At 38.8% G+C, this 19,533-nt stretch overlaps 3 protein-coding genes and 1 long non-coding RNA gene across 4 annotated transcripts; 3 read left to right on the top strand and 1 right to left on the bottom strand.

Moving 5' to 3' along the window:
- The first annotated feature begins 426 nt into the window (after positions 1-426).
- Positions 427-2,219, top strand: LOC132907304 (SUMO-conjugating enzyme UBC9-B). Its single transcript, XM_060960252.1, has 5 exons — positions 427-602; positions 692-761; positions 1,097-1,180; positions 1,252-1,514; positions 1,601-2,219. The coding sequence occupies exons 2-5, from the start codon at positions 696-698 to the stop codon at positions 1,665-1,667; spliced, it is 480 nt and encodes a 159-aa protein (XP_060816235.1). The 5' UTR covers positions 427-602; positions 692-695; the 3' UTR covers positions 1,668-2,219.
- Positions 2,220-2,403: 184 nt separating this feature from the next.
- Positions 2,404-3,934, top strand: LOC132907303 (vitamin K epoxide reductase complex subunit 1-like protein 1). Its single transcript, XM_060960251.1, has 3 exons — positions 2,404-2,808; positions 3,277-3,374; positions 3,489-3,934. The coding sequence occupies exons 1-3, from the start codon at positions 2,627-2,629 to the stop codon at positions 3,710-3,712; spliced, it is 504 nt and encodes a 167-aa protein (XP_060816234.1). The 5' UTR covers positions 2,404-2,626; the 3' UTR covers positions 3,713-3,934.
- Positions 3,935-3,936: 2 nt separating this feature from the next.
- On the bottom strand, positions 3,937-18,200 carry LOC132907300 (uncharacterized). Its single transcript, XM_060960249.1, has 12 exons — positions 17,944-18,200; positions 14,461-14,649; positions 14,270-14,306; positions 13,690-13,859; positions 13,436-13,612; positions 10,190-10,405; positions 9,671-9,917; positions 9,114-9,467; positions 8,797-9,002; positions 5,918-6,170; positions 5,380-5,842; positions 3,937-4,948 (listed from the first exon to the last, which is right to left on the bottom strand). Exons 2-12 carry the CDS (start codon positions 14,527-14,529, stop codon positions 4,411-4,413), a joined length of 2,730 nt encoding a protein of 909 aa, XP_060816232.1. The 5' UTR covers positions 14,530-14,649; positions 17,944-18,200; the 3' UTR covers positions 3,937-4,410.
- LOC132907305 (uncharacterized) lies at positions 15,724-17,309 on the top strand. Its single transcript, XR_009658142.1, has 2 exons — positions 15,724-15,896; positions 15,995-17,309. It is a non-coding gene; the product is annotated as an uncharacterized LOC132907305 (long non-coding RNA).
- Positions 18,201-19,533: the final 1,333 nt, after the last annotated feature.

Below are 19,533 nucleotides of genomic sequence, written 5' to 3'. Positions count from 1 at the left end.
TAATCATATATACAAAGTCGAGTATTATGATAAGGACTTACATTTTTCTTGCAAGTATGTATATACTTAATTTCTTTATTTTTAATATTTTTGTTTTTCTTAAAGCTATGATTAAACAATTTGAATAGTTTACAATGTTCGATTTTAAAGATATTGTTCTCTATTAATAATATTTAGAAATTATGCAAAGAGGATAAATATATTAATTCTAAAAATAAATATATTATTTAACATTTATGAGTTAGTGAGAATTTTTTTATTAATAATAACTAAAAACGCATATATATAATTAAAATTAATCAGCCAACCAACGAATTGGACAAATGTACATGTACTTTGATTGGTTTAGCTCTGCAAGATTTGTCCAAAACACGTGTTCTCTTTTACCAGCAGAGGTCCCCGTGTAACAGATGCTGTGTTTGCGAAAAAGAATTCATAGTGAGACCCGAACAACACCGAGGACGGTTGCAAATCCATAGGTTTTCTGAACACGCACCCTAATAGAATCGCTTTCACCCTTGTGTAACTAAGTATTTGATGAAATTTCGGCGCAGAAAGTGCCCAGAATTCAAAGTTGTGGATTGCTATCGATAAGCGTAGTGGTAATTTTACAATTCGTGTTGGCGCACCACGTCTCGATTATATTTCGCGCCGAAATACGTTACGCTAATATAACGTAAAATTGTTACAGATTAATGTCAGGCATTGCGATTGCTAGGCTCGCCGAAGAGCGAAAAGCATGGAGGAAAGATCATCCTTTTGTAAGATATCCTTCTGATATATTATTTTTAACAACTGCAATCATTAATGTGTATGCTCCTTCTGGACAGTCTGAACATTGAATTATTCATTTAAACAAAATCGCGTTAGTAAATAAACATCTCTTCATAATATTACTTGTTCATGAACAACTGTTTGTTATCGAGGTTGAAAATCGTTTTCGATAAAGTAGTTCAACAGTTAAAAATCCTAACCTTACATACAGAAACGCGTGCGTTATTCCGGACGTATATAGTATACATGTAAATGTGTTGTGGATAAACATCAATCTTTTTGTATGTAATGTGTATTGAGACATGATTTAACTTTTGTATAGGGATTTGTAGCACGACCTGTTAAAAATCAAGATGGGACACTTAACTTGATGAATTGGGAATGTGCAATACCGGGGAAAAAATCTGTGAGTTGTAACACATAGTATCGCGGTTAACATTCATTTTCATGATATTATTTGAACATTTAATTTCGTAGACACCATGGGAGGGTGGATTGTACAAATTACGCATGATCTTCAAGGATGACTATCCTTCTAGTCCACCAAAATGTAAATTTGAACCTCCTTTATTTCACCCAAATGTCTACCCTTCTGGAACAGTATGTTTGTCTCTCCTGGATGAAGAAAAAGATTGGAGGCCTGCTATTACGATTAAACAAATTCTCCTTGGTATACAAGATTTATTAAATGAACCAAATGTCAAAGATCCAGCTCAAGCAGAAGCATATACAATATATTGGTATTATATTTATTTTATATGACGTAAGATTTGCGTGTATATGAAATTATTATGGGAAATGTGAAGTAATTTCTTTTTTATTACAGTCAAAATCGCTTGGAGTATGAAAAACGTGTAAGAGCTCAAGCGAGAGCAATGGCTCCACAGGAATAAAACATTATATTAAGTCTCATTAAATTCAAATATTCCAACTACATAAAGAGGTTATCATATATCTATAACATATTCTAATAATCTACATCTCTTATCTTTTTTATAAGTAACACTAGCATACGATGTAGTTAATTTACAATTATCTGCATTTTTTCTTGTGACAAAATTCCTATATGTTCTCATGTACTCTATAGACAGTACTAATTAAGATATAGACAAATAACATACTATCCTACACTGGAAGGATTTTACATATTGTCACGATAAATTTTTTGTTACCACTTATTTATAAAATCTGGATGGAAGAAGCATTTTTTTTATGTAAAAAATTTAATTCATAAGGATTAATGACAATTATATTCGTAAGTCTAAAAATTTTGTATGAGATATGTTATGTAAAGGAATGAAACAAACGCGACGCAAATTAGAAATATCCGTTCATTCTGCAGGTCATAAGCTGTCAGTATCTCTTTAAAAAAAAAAAAAAATGAATTTAAAGTCTTGTAAGGATTGTACAAATCTTAAGAAATAAAGTATTCCAATTAATTCAAATTTTGTTGTTTTTAAACAAAAGTAATCTTAACTTTACAAAAAATCCAATACAATTACATATTCGGTTGTATAAATATGATAATTCGATGTTTGGATGACTTGACTCCGATCAGATTGTTGCTTTTATCTAAGGATAATTTTGTGGTGGGAGGGAAATTAATCTCATTCGACATTCGGTATACTGAAGAGGATCATCGCCAATCAACGTTCCATATTACATTTCGTTTCACAGTATGATTATCGATCGTCGTATTTGTATTATTTCCTTCCACGAAGAACATTAATTTCTATTCATAGTGCTTAAAAAATTGTCAAGTGTGAATAAATAACTCGATCAGTCAATTTTCTTTAAAAATAGTGTATTCAAATTTAATTCAAATCTTTTTTGCTATTCATATAATTGAATCATGACTACAATTAAGAAATCTATACGAAAATTAAACACTGGAATTATCACAACATGTATCGTAGGTTTTGCTGTTTCTTACTATGCATATTACGTGGAATTAGCAAAGGAAGAAGATGATTTGTACGAAGCAGTGTGCGATATTAGCGAGCATGTTAGTTGCACCAAAGCATTTTCATCCGAGTAAGTATAGGTTGTTTAGTTTTAAAACATGTATTATACAATTTTGTTGATATAAAACTCATGCAATTTTGTGTACGAAGAAAATCTAGAAAACGTGTCCTCAATGTAATTCGTGTTTTAATTGATGCAACTATTTTTTAAGATTATAAATAAACGAATCTATTTAACTTCAAATTTTTGGTACTTCATAAATCGATATATTTTATAACTGTAAATGCATGCACTGTACATTGTTTTTATATGTTTATTTATCGGATAGTGTTCTACATAGAAATCAGCCTTCTTTATTCTTGCGCATGCGTTCATATCGAATTTTAAATTAACCTTCTTATGATACGCAATGAAGATAATTTTTTAAGAAACATTAATACTTTCTTGTCTATATTTTTCAACTTAAAAATACTTGGTGAATTATCATTCATTTTTAAAGAGCTGTATATAGCTAATAACTAATTGATTTTATTACAGATATGGGAAAGGTTTTGGAATAATTCCAGAAACATCTCTTTTATATGCGCCAAATTCTATATATGGATTAACATTTTATCTTTTGGTCGCAATACTAAGTACGTATCGTATTTGCGATTCGATAAATTTTTATCCATCGTAATAATGTCATAACCTTGGGCGGAAAAAATATCGTTTTTCGTTTTCTAACAACATTTTAATAAATTTTTTAGGTATATCAAATAAGTATGTTACATCAGCCCTTGTCGTAACATTAGGAATCTGCGCGAACCTTGGTACGCTTTACTTGGCTTACATTTTGTACAAATTAAGCAATATTTGTGTAGTTTGTGTTAGTCTGTATGTCGTAAATGCTATTCTTTTAATACTTGCTGTTAAAAAGCAGCGAAAACTATATCGAAATAATGGCACAAATAAGAAGAAAAAATCGAAATAAATATGAATCTTTAAAAATCTAATTTTACTAAAATCTTCCGAATTTTGTTGCAAAGTCGTTAAGAATGGATTAATCATGATATCAATACATAGGTATTATTTACTTAATGTCTATATCCTGTGATTTATTAAAAACTTTTCACATTGTATCGAAGGAATCTGTATGTACTACTTAATACATTTCATTTGATGATTGTGGAATAAATGCTATAAATGCAACAAATCTGGACAATTGTGATTTCACCTTGTATCAATATAATATAGTAATAAAATATGCCGAAATTGAACGTGACATTCAATCACATATTCTTAAACATGAATCGCTATCGCTATCTCATTCTCCTCCTCTACCAACCTGATATGTAATCTTGGATTGTAATTGAATACGTAAGTGAAAAAAGTTAAATAAATCTCGCATGAACTGTGCTGTAATAAGAATCTGTCTGAAAATATTAGAAGAAAACACGCTCTCGTTGATTCATACAAAACGTGTCTATCTCTCACGATATACATGGACAATATTAATATCACTATACTACACTTTACACTATACAAAAAAAAAAAATCTTAAACAATCATATATGATAATTAATAATCGCATAATAGATTCCACTTCAATTATATCGAAGAAAGCAGTTCGTTATAAAATTATTAAAAAGTTCCCAACTGAACAACTTAAATCGACTTAATGAAAATTATTCAATACTCGTGTCTGCTGCTTTTCAACAAATCCCTGTTGCTACGACTGATACTGGCCAAAATGCCGGGACTCTTCAACGGAGGCGTCTCGTCCAATCTATTTAATTGCAAGTTAGATGTGTACGGTATTTTGGGGGGTGCCGTGTCAGTGCCGTTTCTATCAGCTTCGACGTTAAAGCTCTTGCTACGTGACAACGACGATCTGTAGCTTCGTTCGGGCTTAGCCGGCGGTTGAACGTTGGTCGGTACCGCCACCTTTGGCGACGTAACCGTGTTCTTGATGGAGATATTGATCATGCTTCCGTACTGACGCGACTGGTTCGCCGATGACGGAACGATGGCGTGTGACGTTCCCAATTTGATCGCATTAGAAACCGGTTGCTGGCGTCTTGCTAAAGTCTGCGACCGTACGTATTGTCCTCCTGTATGCAGGTTCCTCGGCAAGGTTTGAGTGCTCCTAAAATGTTCCTCTCGCTCGTGATCGTTGACTAGCCGACTGGTTGACTTGCTAAACCTGCCAAGTGAACTGGATGCGACGCTGAAACGCGTCGATTCGACAATTGACTGTGGAGCAATCGTTCTCCGAGATGGCTGACGAGCCCATACGAAACTACATAGCGGCATAGAGACATGCTCCCTTTCATGCAGCCTTCACCCAGCATCCGAAGCGATCGACGTTTCGTCGCGAAATATCTTACTTATACGTCTATTCTATTCTATATACATACGTAATTGAACAAGCAATGAAGCACACCGTTCTACGGATTCGATTACGTAAATCTGTATCAGCTTACTGAAGTGTCTTTCGACGCTCATACGATTACGCCTTTCTTTCGCAGCCAGGCAATACGATACCGCTGCTCTTACTTTTAACGATTAACTTGCAGACATAGCTAACCCATATATGCAACGATTAGCCGTTTTATTTTAGCCGTTTATTCTTTCTTTCTTATAACTTAGTTTAGTTACCTGTACTCGGTTTCAGCGGTAGCTCTACCACGTGGTTTCCCAGATTTTCTCCCATCTCGATATCCTTTTTCACGGCCGTAGATGCTTCCTCCGAAGGGATCCTCTCCGAGGTAATACCTGTGCAATGGTGGCGTTGATTCGCTGCGTTGCCATTGTTCTTGAACCACTTGGGCGCTAGTTTTCGCTGTTTTCGAGATCTTATTCGAATTATTGTTCATGGTAGCATGATTCCTAGGTGGTCTTTCAGGAGGCTTTTCCTCGGTGTCCCTTTCGTTTATCAGAGGAATGTTTTTGTCGATCACATTGTACTGCATGTAGGTCGGCCCATTGTCGTCAGTCTGAGTCAATTGAGAAATAGAGCTGCTATTAGACCGTTTATTCTTCCTTTCGCTGCTAGCAGAGCGCAATTTTCCTACTAGTTTCCTGAAAGACTCGCCGATCTTATATTTCGAATGTCCCGAACCTTGAACATTTAAAATGTATATAAATATCATCGTCTTGAAAGAGAACTTTCATTTCAAATGCCTTTAATACTTACTTTTCGCGGGACGAGCAGGAGTCGAAGTCGAAAATTCAGTTGATTTTTTACTATCGCGTAAATTCAATTCTGGCATGGGTGACGTCGATCGAGATCTCGACGTTGATTTCTTCCAATTATCTCGCTCCACTGCCTGCTCTTGGACATTTCGATTGCGACTTTCCCAGGTTCTTTGTACGACGTGAACTGGGCTGGTAGTACGACCTGGTATCGGGTCGTTTGAACCGGTCTTTTCCTCGGACCTCGTTATCCACTAAAATTAACAATATCCTTATAATATATTGCAACTGAATATAATCGGTACACAAACAAAAGATATGTAGCGGCACTCGACGATAAACTTTCCAACGGTTTCTGTACCGTGGCTCGTTACACAAAGAGCTGTTCTTCGAATAAGATAATGCCAGATGTCGATACATTTTCACGGAATATTTTCAGCTAGCCTAAGGACTTGCAATAAATCTTAGGATTTATTTAGTCAAGGTTCTCCAAAGTGACAAACAAACAGTCTTTCTCTTAGCAGTCCCTAGACCTATCGCCTCCTACGGAAAGTACGAGAAATCTATTTTTCTCACGTAGGATGCTAGCGATTTCCTTTCAAAGGCAGGTAGCATCCTTTTCCAACCACCACAACGCAAGAATTAGCCAACTAATAACGGCGCCCATTTCCCTCACTTTCCGAACTGAGGCTTTCCTTAACGCTGACGGAAGTCAGCGGTCGTTACATATCGGTCCGAAGCAATCATACACCGTTCATAGTAATTGTTCAGAATTCCTCGGCGTCTCAGGCAATCATCGTCCGAACTCAGCGCGAATCAAAAACGCATCGACCAGAAGTCGAACTCGTAATCGCGAACCGCTAATTTAATAATCGCGAGTCCTACGCTAAGTGTACGCTTTGAATATATTATAATAAATTTCTTTTGTTAAGTATACTCGAGTGTTTCTTCCTCTCATTATCACGATCCATCACCTCAAATTGGTGACCCCGATGTGATCGACAGCAAAATACCACCACTCGACACTGTTTTTTTGTGTGTTTATTTATGCCAAGATAGTTTTTTATGCATTGAATGTAATTCATTTAAACTATGAATTAGCATAAGGTGTGTTAGGCAAAGGTACCGATACGCGACGGTACGACGTAGCCATGCTATATTGTTTTTTTTTTTTTTTATTTTATTTTGGTTATTTTACAATTTGTCCTTGTGGACATTTGATAAAGTGTTATAACTTGTTGGTGAAGAAAAAAAAAAAAATAAAAAAAAAATAAATATAGCATGTGGGTGGCTACCCCCAGCGAGGTGCCAGCTTCGTTTTTTCTAAGTTATATCTTTTATGTTGCTATAATGTGTGTCGTAGTTTTTACAGTTTTTTGTGTTTTTTTATTCTTGTGTTTTTGGATTTAAACCGCTGGGGAAAACAAAACAGGACGCTTCGGTAGTCTACTTTTTGGGCGCTGTAGGATTTTCACCACTCGACATTAACACATAAAAGATATAACTTAGAAAAAACGAAGCTGGCACCCCACTGGGGGTAGCCACCCACATGCTATATTTATATTTTGTTTTATTTTTTTTTCTTCGCCAACAAGATATAACACTTTACCAAATGTCCATAAGGACAAATTGTAAAATAATCAAAATAAAATTAAAAAAAAAAACTCGACATTAACTAGTGTCGGACGACAGCAGCGCAGTGGTTATCGCCTCAACGTGGGGCAGCCAGCTACGCTCGTTAAAGTCCTGAGCTAAAAACGACGCGTCGGGAGTTCGAATCCCTGCCCTGGTGGATATTACTTGCGAAGGGTTAGAAAAAACCCAAAAAAAAAAATCTCTCTTAAAAGTAATATGCAAGAGGCGCGCAAAGGCCTAGTTCTTGCGTAATTTGTGTGATGATACGTTCTGCAAGTCTTTAGTACACACCCCACCAGGGCCGATTGAAACAAAACATTATTAAATGTTTCCTAATGTTCGGTTGATTTGATAAGTGGAGGTTTTAGCCGGTAAGAATCCGGCACTACCTTCTTCACCGCCCTGCGTCCCTAGCCCCACCGCAGGGTGCTGAGAAGGTGTCTATGAAGATTTCCTCCACGTTAAAAAAAAAAAAAAAAAAATTTTTTTTCAGGAATTCACCGCCGTCCGCACCTACTGCGAGCAAGTGATGCTGGCGAAGGAGCGAGCGGAGGGAAACAGGGTAAAAACGCGCGATCCAGCGAGAGCGCCGCGACGAAGACACTCCATACGCTGCCCCCCCCCTGGAAGCGACATTTTTTTTATAGTTTATTTTGGTTTTTACAATTTGTCCTGAAGGACCTTTGGTAATGTATTATATCTTAGTTATTAGGATAAAAAAAAATAAAAATAAAAATATAGCATGTGGGTGGCTGGGGTGCTATCTTCGTGTTTGCTAGGTTATATCTTTTATGTGAAGCGACATGACCAAGGAACGCGGCGATAGGGGGTGTGGTCCCCCTAGCGGCCCCACTCAGACAGGATGCCTCCCTCAACCTACAGGGAGAAGACGACGAGAGGTGCCCCCCCCCTCCCCGGTACTAATTCGCAAGAGAACCCGACCAACTCTACCAAACGTCGGGATGACCACCGTGGAGGTTTTAGCCGGTACGAATCTGGCACTACCCGGGGCCCTCTCCCCGGAGGGCGCGGGGCGCCTATGAAGTTTCCTCCACGAAAAAAAAAGCGCCTCAGGTTGCGAACGTTTGGAACCCTGGTTGAAATGCCGGCGCCTGTAGTCCGATTTTTCTTACACGATACATAAATGAGAAGAAAGCAGCAGTACCTGACAGCGACGTTGTACACCAGCAACAACAGCACTATCACGACGACTACTATGGCACCTCAGATATAAAAGATACATACCTGTTCTTTCGACCTTCGTCGAACAGGTGGAGATGGTGGAGTACGTGGTCGATCAAACGATTCTTGGTGTTCGCGACGAAGAACAGATTCGTAAGTTTTCGAGTACGTCGATTCACCTTGGTTCCTTGAATGATCCTGAGCATATCCGTTTGTATGTACTGCTTCGACGTATTGCGGAGAACTTGTCCTTGCTTGACTTTGTCTCTCTAGATAATATACATAAATGTTTAATAATACCCAAGTATGTTATAAATTATATAAAATATCGCAAAATTGTAAATGATTCCCCGACGAGACATATTTTTATCCTGTAATACCTTTCCCTTGGTATCTCTCAGACCACTCGCTTATCCCGTGAAAATATCCCGAAGGTGACGCTGAATCACGACCAGTACTGCGTCGTTGATGTCGATTAGAGTTCACATTCTGATAATCCCGTTCCTTGGGAGCGCAAGACTTCATAGTAATGTTAATGTAACTGGTATTTGCGCTAGTTGGAAGAGGAGAGTCATCAGCATCGATGGATCCATGAGAAGAACGCGACTCGCTACCGAAATGGCTCTCCAACCATTTAGACGTTTCAAACTTTCTCGCTTCATCTTCCTCTTCAAAATCCAGTGGTTTCTTCGTTAAAACGTCCTTCCGCGTTGGAAAGCTCTCTCCGGGAAAGCCTGTAATAATAATAATCGTTGAATTTCTATCGTTTATAAATAAGTTCATCTTTAAAAGAAAAGTCCATCTCGAAAAGATTAACGGGCCGCTTCTCACGGCATATTAGCGCACTTTAACGATAGTCAAATGACAGGAAATTTTCTAAAGGGCATTTTTTGAACTTGATGTAAATTTATATAAAATTAAAAAAGAAAAGAAGTACCAGAATGTTTATGGAAACGAGTAGTTCGCATGGCTGTAGGCGATGATGTCCAATCTCCGATTCGTTCTCCCTCGGTGGTCTCTGCGACGTAGCGCATTTCACGGGCGACCCTCTCGCCACCTGAGATATAGTCCACTACGTCCTCGTCCCTCTTTTTGACGAACCTATGCGAGCTTTCCTTTTTTTTCTCCGACGCGTCGTCACCATTTATATCGCTTCCGTCATCGGGAACCTCGTTGTCTTTAATCTACGATTAACATCAATATCAATTATAATTATTATAAAATTCAATTATCGTAACTTGTGATTGATAAAGTTTAGGAAAAAATCGAAGAACAACAGGAAAATGTTAGTAGTATGAAATTGATTGATAATGCACTGAATTTTAAAACTCCTGTAAGAAATGGATGTAACTCGAGGGTCAGGTGCTCTTCCATCGTACTTTTCGATTATAAAACCATTGAAGATCACAGAAAAAACACGATAGCTAGGAACAAGAGAATATTTGAAGAAACAAACCTCCTCATGCTCGACCGTTCGTTTCCTCTCGGTAACGATCAATCCATCGGCCTTAAGCTCCTTCTTTTCCAAGGTTTTCTCAGTGTCGATCACCTTGTTCGACTTGGTCGTGTGCTGAACGACCCTGGGACCCGTTTGAGACGCCAACTGCTTGGAAGATTCAGCAAGGGCCACTCTCAGATCGCCCCGGTTACTTCTTACAGCCTTCTGGTACGCCTGAAACCAGACGAGTCACCGTTTAGCCAGTTAGGTCCGGCCAGTTATTATCCGCTGGAAATCACCTCGCGTTCCGAAATCTCGTCCGCGATAAACCGGATCGTCCGGCTCTCGCACGCGGTCCCTTCGCGAACAAGTGGAAAGAAAGGTGTTTCTAACAGCGAAGGTCACAACACTCGACATGCACGACAATAAATGTAAAGCTACAAGCTTGGATCAAGTCGAGAAGAAATATATATCAACGTAAAATTTAATCGCTCTTAGGTTCACTATGGGCCATAGATATCACTACACCAACTCGTTATATTTCTTGAAATACTGTAACAAATTTCACTTCATTTTATAACAAAATAGTTAGAAGGTAAACGCAGTGATAAGTGTTCAATTTGTATCAAATATCATCAAACGCCCCAGTACTTCCGTATGACTTGAACGACTAAATATAAAGTTCTGATATAGAGAATTATATTAAAAGATGATATTAAAGTAAGAAAGGAAACATTTTAAATATAGATATTACGCAACGAGAGAAACTCGTTTGTAGGTGAAGATATTCGCAACGTTCGAAGGTTGCCATCGATTTGAGCAAAGCAATCAGAATGGCCTGCATTGGTCGAGGTCATTAAAGGTCATTTAAGTAATTAATGTTTTACATATGGAATAGGTTGTTTTTAAGCTCGACACTTAATCGACATTGATCACTTGAAAAGCTCGAGGTGAAATTAAATGTATGCGATTAACATAGATCGTCGAGTTTATTTTTCGACAGGAATTACACGCAGATCACCTGACGACTCATAAGGATGTCCTTTATCTTTCATATCCAAATTAAGAAGAAAAAAAAAAAAGAAAGACTAAAACAACCTTCGCGCGTTCCACACGCTTATAATAATAAGTATTTGTGATAAGAAAGTTATCCTCGTTTTACAAGATTTTTATTGAAACGCTTGAAACTTCGTGAGGTATCTTTCCATGTTACGAATAATTAAAAATAAGTGAGAAAAAAATAACCTGTAGGGTGTAGTCCCTTGAAATGCGATTAGTGTCCTATACGATCCATTTTATAGACACGAATTACCGTTCATACCACTGTAACACCCAAACGACACCAAACATTTGACAGTTGTACGAAATACCGGCGAAAGATCCACAAGGAATCATATCTGATCTCAGGTGTTGGTCATCGTATCGGCGCTCTGTCAAAGAAGAAGATAGGGGGGGCGAGGATGAACGTTATCACCGTGTAGAATCACGTAATATCGTGTAATCGCCGGTAAACGGATCAGAACAAGGAAAGTAATCTGTGAAACGTATGTCGGTCGCGACCAGATAGGAACGTCGAAGATAGTCGAGCACGGAACAGCTGCTGTGACTGCGATCGTGGCATCTCAGCTCGTTCGTCGCCATTCGGTGAAGGGAGAGCAAAGTCGAGAGATCATCGACTTCCACTTCTCGATGAGTCGTGCCTCTTTGTCGCTCTTTCTCCTGTGACCTCTCCTTCCTTGCTTCTCCTTTCTCTTCCTCTCTGCTTCTTCTCCGTAGGTATCCCTACTTCGCGTATCAGCCGATACAGCCGATCGGGGCCTCTCTTTCCTTTCGTTCTTCTTCATCCAGAACAATTCGACCTCTTCGTTTCTGAATCGTTCATGCGCGAACGCGAATACCTGTTGCCTGGCTTTTGCAATGCACAAGTCAGTCCCCTCCAACGAGACATATTTCCTCTTCTATCGTAACCGCTAGTAACCGGTAAGCCTCGTTGCACGCTCGATCGACTCTAGAGACGATCTCACACCTTCGTCCTAAAGTCCCGACTAGCTTCCATCTTCTTCTCATGCTGTTCTTTCAAACTCGGCCTTTTAACGATGTTTCCAGTTTTTCATTTTCAAGCGTCAGTACCATCTCCGCAGAAAAACAATATGCTTTACCTATTATCGATTCGTGTGATTATTTGAAGGTTCGTTGGAATTTCACGAGGATATTCCACGAGGAAAAGCTTCTCCTATCTACTCGATTTGTTACCACATAGATCTACGATAAGCAACGTGACAAATACGATTGGCTACACGATACACCTGTTGCACGCCTTCTCTTGATGCACAGCCGCTGCCTTCCGTGTTCGTCTCGTTCCGCTCAGGCTTCATTAATCATCCGCCGACAAGCGTTCACGGATGCCTTTTGACGATGTTTGACAGACCGGCGGAAAAATTACAAATTTCTGGCTTTGTCGATCGCTAGAGGCATTCGCTCTTGAGCGAAGGGTAACGTGGACATTGTTGCGAATAATCATACGTAAGTGTGAGGCGAAGTTTAGCAAAGGTGTGAAATGAAAATATACAAAGGAATTAGAATCGATAGCTATAGAGCTTCTGCGCGGTATACAAACGAACGTGCGAAGAGAAAAAGAGGATACAACTAGTCTAAGTGTATGTGTATACTTTAAGATAAAGAGTTAGCATTGTCAAATTCAACAAACTATGAGAAACTTCAGACTTACACGATCTTACTGTATATTTCATTTGAAAAGTGTCTGCATGTACACGCCTAATCTAGTCGTACTGCATACTTTCTTCGCATCTCTGTTTGTTTTGTTCGTCACCCGTAAAATTTCTCAATTATGATGTTAAGCAGCACTTCAAATACATTTCTCCTCTCCGGGAGAAAGCTTGTACGACACACTTTAAAGAAATCGTCATTCGCAAATTTACTAGACCAAATAGAAACGAACAGGTCCCTCGAGTTCCATAATGTACCGTTTTGTCCACGTTGGCCTTGGCCAAGTCAGAAATCGGTGTACTGGATAAATTCGGAACTCGAAATTTTTCCAGACCGGGAAAGGAAGTTGATCAAAAGAGGGCACCGTGTTTGTGCTTCACGGCTACCTACCGTAGTGGATACATGTGGGATGAGCCTTGGCGAGAGGCGAGCTGACCTTTACGCGGCAAGAAAGAGAAAGAACGTGTACTATAGACCGTATCGCGGCACGCGCAGGTGGAATTTAGATGTGGGTGTGTCGCATCGATATATATATACCTCGTCCGAGATATCTCCCAGTTGTTGACGATCTTCTGTCTCCAGCCTCTCCTCGATTTCCTCGCGACTCCTCACTACCGTCTCGTTTAATTCCTTCTGGACAATGCTACCATCGGCAGAGTTTCTTCCACCTGTTGGCCATTCAACTTCATGCGGTTGATCACCGGTTGTTCGTCTCTGAAAAGAAAGATCGATAAAATGGCAGTAATACGAAGGTTTTATTATTATATTTCAGTTGTTCGAAATAGCCTTACTTCTTGCGTGGTATGCTCCTGTTGTTCGACGTCTTCGGTAGTATTCGTGGTAACCAGAGGCCCTGAATCGACCACGATCTCGCCATCCTCGAGTACAACCTGTCGCTTCACTCTCGTCTCGATCTGCCTGGTGGTCGTTATTTCTTTTTTCTTTCGAGTCTCCCATTCCTCTGAAAGCGGAAGCGAGTACTCTTTCCACTTGGACTATACAATGCCGGCGTTATTGCGAAAAGCCAATCTTTCTAACTGAACGAATAGGAATGGGAGGCAGAGAAAGAGAGAGAGAGAGAGAGAGAGAGAAGGGAGGTAAAAAAAAAGAGAAAAGACGAAGAAGAACTGAGAAGGAGAGAGACAAAGTGGTGCGAGTAGACGTCGATGATCGCAGTGATCCGTTTCGCGACGTCGAACAAGAATAAGAGGAACTTCGCTGATGTTAATACGCTTCACGGTAAATGTTTGCCAGACCTCGGTTCGCGCGCGACACGCCTTCCTTCTTATCTTGTATCTAGTTATTTGAATCACGACTCGAACGTCCGCATCACGAACAAACAATGCATGACAATCACGTTCGAGGAATTACCTTCTTTGACCAAAGCCACGGAATTCTCAGGGTCGATCTGAAAAGTAAAAAAAGTAGTCGCATGGTTAAACTCGTTTCTCTGACTGTATATGTAAAGGGTTGTAGCAATATCTGTCCGTCTGACTCTGAGCACAGAAATAAATGATTTATGCCTTTATAAGGTAGGTACAAAGACGAGAAGATCTACTCACGAGAATCGGTGGAACGCTCGCTGACGGTGGACGAGCCTCGTATCGCCGTGTTGAGATCACCTCCATCATTCGATCATGCCTGCTGGTGAATCCTAGTGCTGTTAGAGGCTGTCGTGACAGGAAGTGAAATTATTGGTTCACGGATTCCTCCAACAAAAGTCTGCCTTCTTATCCGATTACTTGACTCTTCTGGAATGATTCAATATAAGAATATGCACGTCTCTCTTCCACGGATCATAAATTCATCAAATTACACGAGTTTGTACAGAAGAGATTACGTAAAAAGAGAAATTATTGTGGTATAGAGGAAAAGCTGCTAGGGAAAATGCGGGGAATTATAGGTAGAAAACGATAAAAGTGCTGACAGGCAGGGAATGATGGGAAATCCCGATAGACCTGATGCTCGTGGCCCTTTAGAACATTGGATAATTAAGAGAGTTGTATATGACCATCTTGGGACGATAGCTGTAAAATCCGTGTACATTGTAATAGTTTCGAAAACTCTGTTATGAAAAGGATGACTCCGTGAAGAGAGTGGTCAATAGTCAATATTCAACAGTAAACAGTAAATAGTAAATAGTAAATAGTAAATAGTAAATAGTAAATAGTAAATAGTAAATAGTAAATAGTAAATAGTAAATAGTAAATAGTCAATAGTTGGAGTTGTGAGGAAGCTGCGAATAATTGCAGGTGAATCGTTACTCATGAGTTGTGAGTTGTAAGTTGCAAGTTGAGTTGTGAACTACCAATTTAGTTGTCTTCAAGTTCGAATTAAATAGTTATAGTTTTCTGTTTCAGTCGCAATAAATAAATAAATCTATATAATAAACAAAGATCACTATGATCCTGATCTCTATATCGTGTATAAGATTTTCTTATGGATTCTCGAACCTTTATGATTATGTATAATAATTTGTTTAATATTTAGCATCGTCGATCCCTCTATCAATGTTCGCTCATAGTTTTCCCTTCAATTCACTTTTCCTCTAAACTTCTCGTACAAGAAGTACATATATTTATTGAAAAATAGAATAGAGTAACGAAATAGTTGAAACGAGCTGCAATTTGCCAGTCCAGGGAATCATTGGGGCAATCAGGATGTAAGAAACAACGGGGTCATCTCGATCTGATCGAAGTCATCGAAGATGCAGCCTATTTAACGCTTCTAGCGTAATCGTGACCACGTATGTTTAGTAAGCGTGTATATGTGTATAGGCGGGGCATAATAATTCATCAGGACGCTCTTTCTGCATGGAAGTCGAAGGCCGCTGTTGCGCGCGGGTCTGTGGTCGCGACCACCTCGATATGGGCTGCGATACGATATCGAGATGGTTAAAAGACACGCGTGTGCCACGTACGACCAGTTTCCGACGACAGTGGCGTATTTCTTATATCGTTTAACCCTCTGGCCCAAGAATATACTAATGAAGATACAGGTAAGTATATCCCTATTACAAAATTAGAATCCTCAGAGAAATTCCGCAAAATATTCAAAATATATTGAAAAAATACTCATGGAATTTGTTTCGTTAAGTTGCAGGTGATTTAAAAAATAAAAACAGACGAATTGTGATTCAGATACTCGATTCTAACTCGTGCAATTCTTTCTATAACTATCTAAAATATGATCGATATAATATTATTGGCGATGAACACCGAAATCATTCGTTATATTAATAGAATTATAATTAATGGAGGAAGATCGAACGAAAGCATCGGCCTACGCCATTGAACACTTGCGTCCTTGCGGTTGGAATTACGCACGAGCTCTCCCTGTCCTGGCTGGAACAGGTACGTAAGTATCACGATTTTTTTTCTCCTAGAATCTAGGCTTATAATGTGCCGTCTTAAAGCAAATGACGGCTACCAGAGAAAATAATCGTCGGCCACTTCAAACCGACACGCATTGACGTTCCGGTCAGCGATAATTAATGTACTTTACAAAGTAGAGAGAAAGAGAGAGAGAGAGAGAGAGAGAGAGAGAGAACGAAAAGAGATCTCGTAAATGAAGAGACGACGTCGATCGAGACTAAGTTAAAAAGCAGCAGCGATTCGTATTGACATCACGCACCAACGACTATTCTATATACGACCGTGTCGGTCTTTTCTCATTGGATATGCACGTGACGTCAGGCATGTGTCACACTGGTGTGCGGCTGAACAAGTGAAAACTGTCCATCGCGGAGGACGTTTTTCTGCTCTATTGTCACAGCGAACGAAACAAAGTTTCTCGACTTCCATCATGGAACAAGATACTAGTTAGTAATATTTTTTAAATATTATTCTAATATCGTTTCTCTTTTACATCCTTTTAAGTGGGAGGATTCCGAACTACGTGAACCACGAACCTTCTGAAATCATAGCTTTTATCGAAGATGTTTCTCTATCTGTTTTACTAAATTTTTAAGTGAAAAATTGGAGATGTCGTAATGAGAGTCGAAAGGACAACGGTACACGACGATACAAGTGGTAGAAGACTGTGAGTCTTAAATCACGTGGATCGTAAATCGAGCAGCGAACGCGATTGCTCGGTGATCGCGTTTAAATCACCGTTCGACATGTCGCCGGTGATTTAAATGCTTGGCCGAAGAACGAAAAGCGATAGATAAATAGAGCGATTGGAGAACAGGTGGACACTCGTGGGTGGTATGCCTGTAATGCGATGAACACGTGACCTCGACAAGGACGTCGCCATTTTGAGGAAAAATAAGCGCGGCAAGTTTATACGTGACGTCTCTCATATCTCTCAATCATCCAATTTTCTTCTAAAAAGAAAAAAAAAGTATCACTTTTATTATACATTGTGTAAAAGTTATAAAAGAAAAATAAACGTATTGCTTAAATCAAAATATACTGTTCGAATTCATTTAACTGTAAATAACTTTAATCCAAACGAATAAGCGGTAGAGTAGAGAATTAAATAACTCGATGCATTTAGAATTTCAAGGAAGAGAATATCTGACCGCTCTTCCGCGAAGTTAAAAAAAAAATAAATCACGTTTCTGCTTTCGCGTTAACCGTACTCAAACCGTGACAACTAATCATTGACCAAGTCTCGTTATGAAATTAATTCAATCTAACAATCGTATAAAACTGACGGTTCTAAACATCGGTGATCTAATTGCGAATTAACATGCAAGTGTAAACAAAATCAAATAACATCGATCTGGTATGGAGAACACGTAATGAGAGGAAAAGAGAGGCGTAGACTAGAAACGTGTCTTTACAGCCGATGCACTGGGAAGATTCCCATCGGTACTCGTGCACGGCAAATTACGTAAGAAGCTGACAATGCTAGTCTCGTAACATCCTCGAGCAAAAAGCGATTCGATGGAGCGGCCAGCCTTCTCTAAGAAAGTACACGCGTTTCAGAATTGCGGTGAGCAACGGAAGAGAATAACGTAGGATAAGATTCGTTTGAATTTAGCGAAGAGCAAGAGTCAGCGGGTGAAAAAGGAAAAAAAGAGCGGTGTTTACATTCACCTGATTCCTATCGATACTCCGATGACCGCTGCTTTTAAAACCGTGGATAGATGGATCGAGTGTAACGATTCTTCAATATCTTGTTCTTTCGATTATAAGTACGAATGCACACGTGACAGGAAGAAGAGAAGTCGTTTAAATCGTCGTTGAACAAGTCGTCAAGTGACGAGTAAAATGCCACAGCGTGGATAATCGAAAAACGAACGACAAACCAAATTCCCGCGCATGCTGCCGTGGCCAGCGTTCACGATACTGTTCGTCCGTACAGCGCTTTCTGACGGATCTCCCAGCCGCGGAGTGCTTCCAGTGGGAGACGAAGATCGCCGGAGCAGCACGAAGCACACCCGAACTATTGGTACCGATGAGATCGAGTTGAATCCAATCTGGGGCCAGTAGCCTGTTCCATAGACAAATCGATTGTCCGAATTGATATACCATTAGCAAGTTTTCTTTAAAGAAATGGGAAAAGATATAAAGTACGAAGAGATATTCGGAAATGTCAAGTTGAAATATATGAAATCTACCTTTTTAATTTACTAATGAACCGTAACGAATCTGTTAATCGATATATTTTTGTAGGCGTGTATTTTAAAAATTATAGACAAGTATTTATATTTCTAATTTCTTTATCGTGGTAATGAACTATTCCTGTAACGAAACTAATCGTCACGAAACATGTTAAAAGTAAATTCTGAATAGAACAAGAACGAGATAGCTTGACTGTATATGGCTAAAGGATCCCTTTGTCAGAGCAAGGACAAAGATCGAATCAGGGACAATACCTGTAAGGGATATTGCGGCGAGAGACAAGGACATCCGCGTTTCGACAAAATCGGTCAGCGGGTCACAGATAATTCTTCACGAAGTCTGTAAAATTGACTATAAGAAATCTATCATAGTATCGTAAATGTATTCTATTTAGTAACTACCTAACTAAGAGCAATATTATATAACGAAATAATATATAAATAATCCCAATGACTGTATTTCTTTAAGATTTGAACAAAGTACAACTTCCAGTTCAACCTCTGATCAATAATAAATATTAATGGAATAATTAGCATGTACGACATTAATATGTAACACTAACTTTCGACAATCAACAGAATGTTATGAGATTTTAATTACAAACAAATTTCTGATTTAAATATGAAATTCTCTATTAAACAATCTATTTTTAATCTACGAATATGTATCCGAGATGATTCTCGGTCTGACATTTAAAATTTAACGTCGATGAAGCTGAACAAATTGAAAGGAAAATTTAACGTTCCTTCTACACGGGTTATCGAAAGATATATTTGAACAGAAACGCCAAATACATTTTCAGAAGCCTATTCTTAGCATTGGGGGTTAATATGCAAATGCAACGTTCCAAGTGAATACCTTATATTGCGTGCGTGTGAAGTGATTCATCCGTGAACATAATCAAAATATTGTATCTTAATATCTGTGTTCGCGCCTACTTCGTCCGGTACCAAAAATGGTTGCTTAACGAAATAATGGAAAGGGAAGAGAACGATATTTACATGTTCCATGAATGTGAAAATGTTGATCGATTCTTCCTCGATGTACTTAAGTAACACTTTC

The sequence above is a fragment of the Bombus pascuorum genome, chromosome 5, assembly GCF_905332965.1.
Source record: "Bombus pascuorum chromosome 5, iyBomPasc1.1, whole genome shotgun sequence".
NCBI classification, from domain to species: Eukaryota; Metazoa; Arthropoda; class Insecta; order Hymenoptera; family Apidae; genus Bombus; species Bombus pascuorum.
This window is presented reverse-complemented; position numbering and strand designations above follow the sequence as displayed.

Excerpts from the sequence above, each read along its gene's own strand:
- LOC132907304 (XM_060960252.1), top strand. The coding sequence starts at position 696 with ATGTCAGGCATTGCGATTGCTAGGCTCGCCGAAGAGCGAAAAGCATGG. Across the intron at positions 1,181-1,251 it reads CAATACCGGGGAAAAAATCT|ACACCATGGGAGGGTGGATT; the intron begins GTGAGTTGTAAC and ends TTAATTTCGTAG. Across the intron at positions 1,515-1,600 it reads GAAGCATATACAATATATTG|TCAAAATCGCTTGGAGTATG; the intron begins GTATTATATTTA and ends TTTTTATTACAG.
- LOC132907300 (XM_060960249.1), bottom strand. The coding sequence starts at position 14,529 with ATGATGGAGGTGATCTCAACACGGCGATACGAGGCTCGTCCACCGTCA. Across the intron at positions 5,843-5,917 it reads TCCTGCTCGTCCCGCGAAAA|GTTCGGGACATTCGAAATAT; the intron begins GTAAGTATTAAA and ends TAAATGTTCAAG. Across the intron at positions 4,949-5,379 it reads ACCGCTGAAACCGAGTACAG|CGTCGCATCCAGTTCACTTG; the intron begins GTAACTAAACTA and ends GACGCGTTTCAG.
- LOC132907303 (XM_060960251.1), top strand. The coding sequence starts at position 2,627 with ATGACTACAATTAAGAAATCTATACGAAAATTAAACACTGGAATTATC. Across the intron at positions 2,809-3,276 it reads ACCAAAGCATTTTCATCCGA|ATATGGGAAAGGTTTTGGAA; the intron begins GTAAGTATAGGT and ends ATTTTATTACAG. Across the intron at positions 3,375-3,488 it reads TCTTTTGGTCGCAATACTAA|GTATATCAAATAAGTATGTT; the intron begins GTACGTATCGTA and ends TAAATTTTTTAG.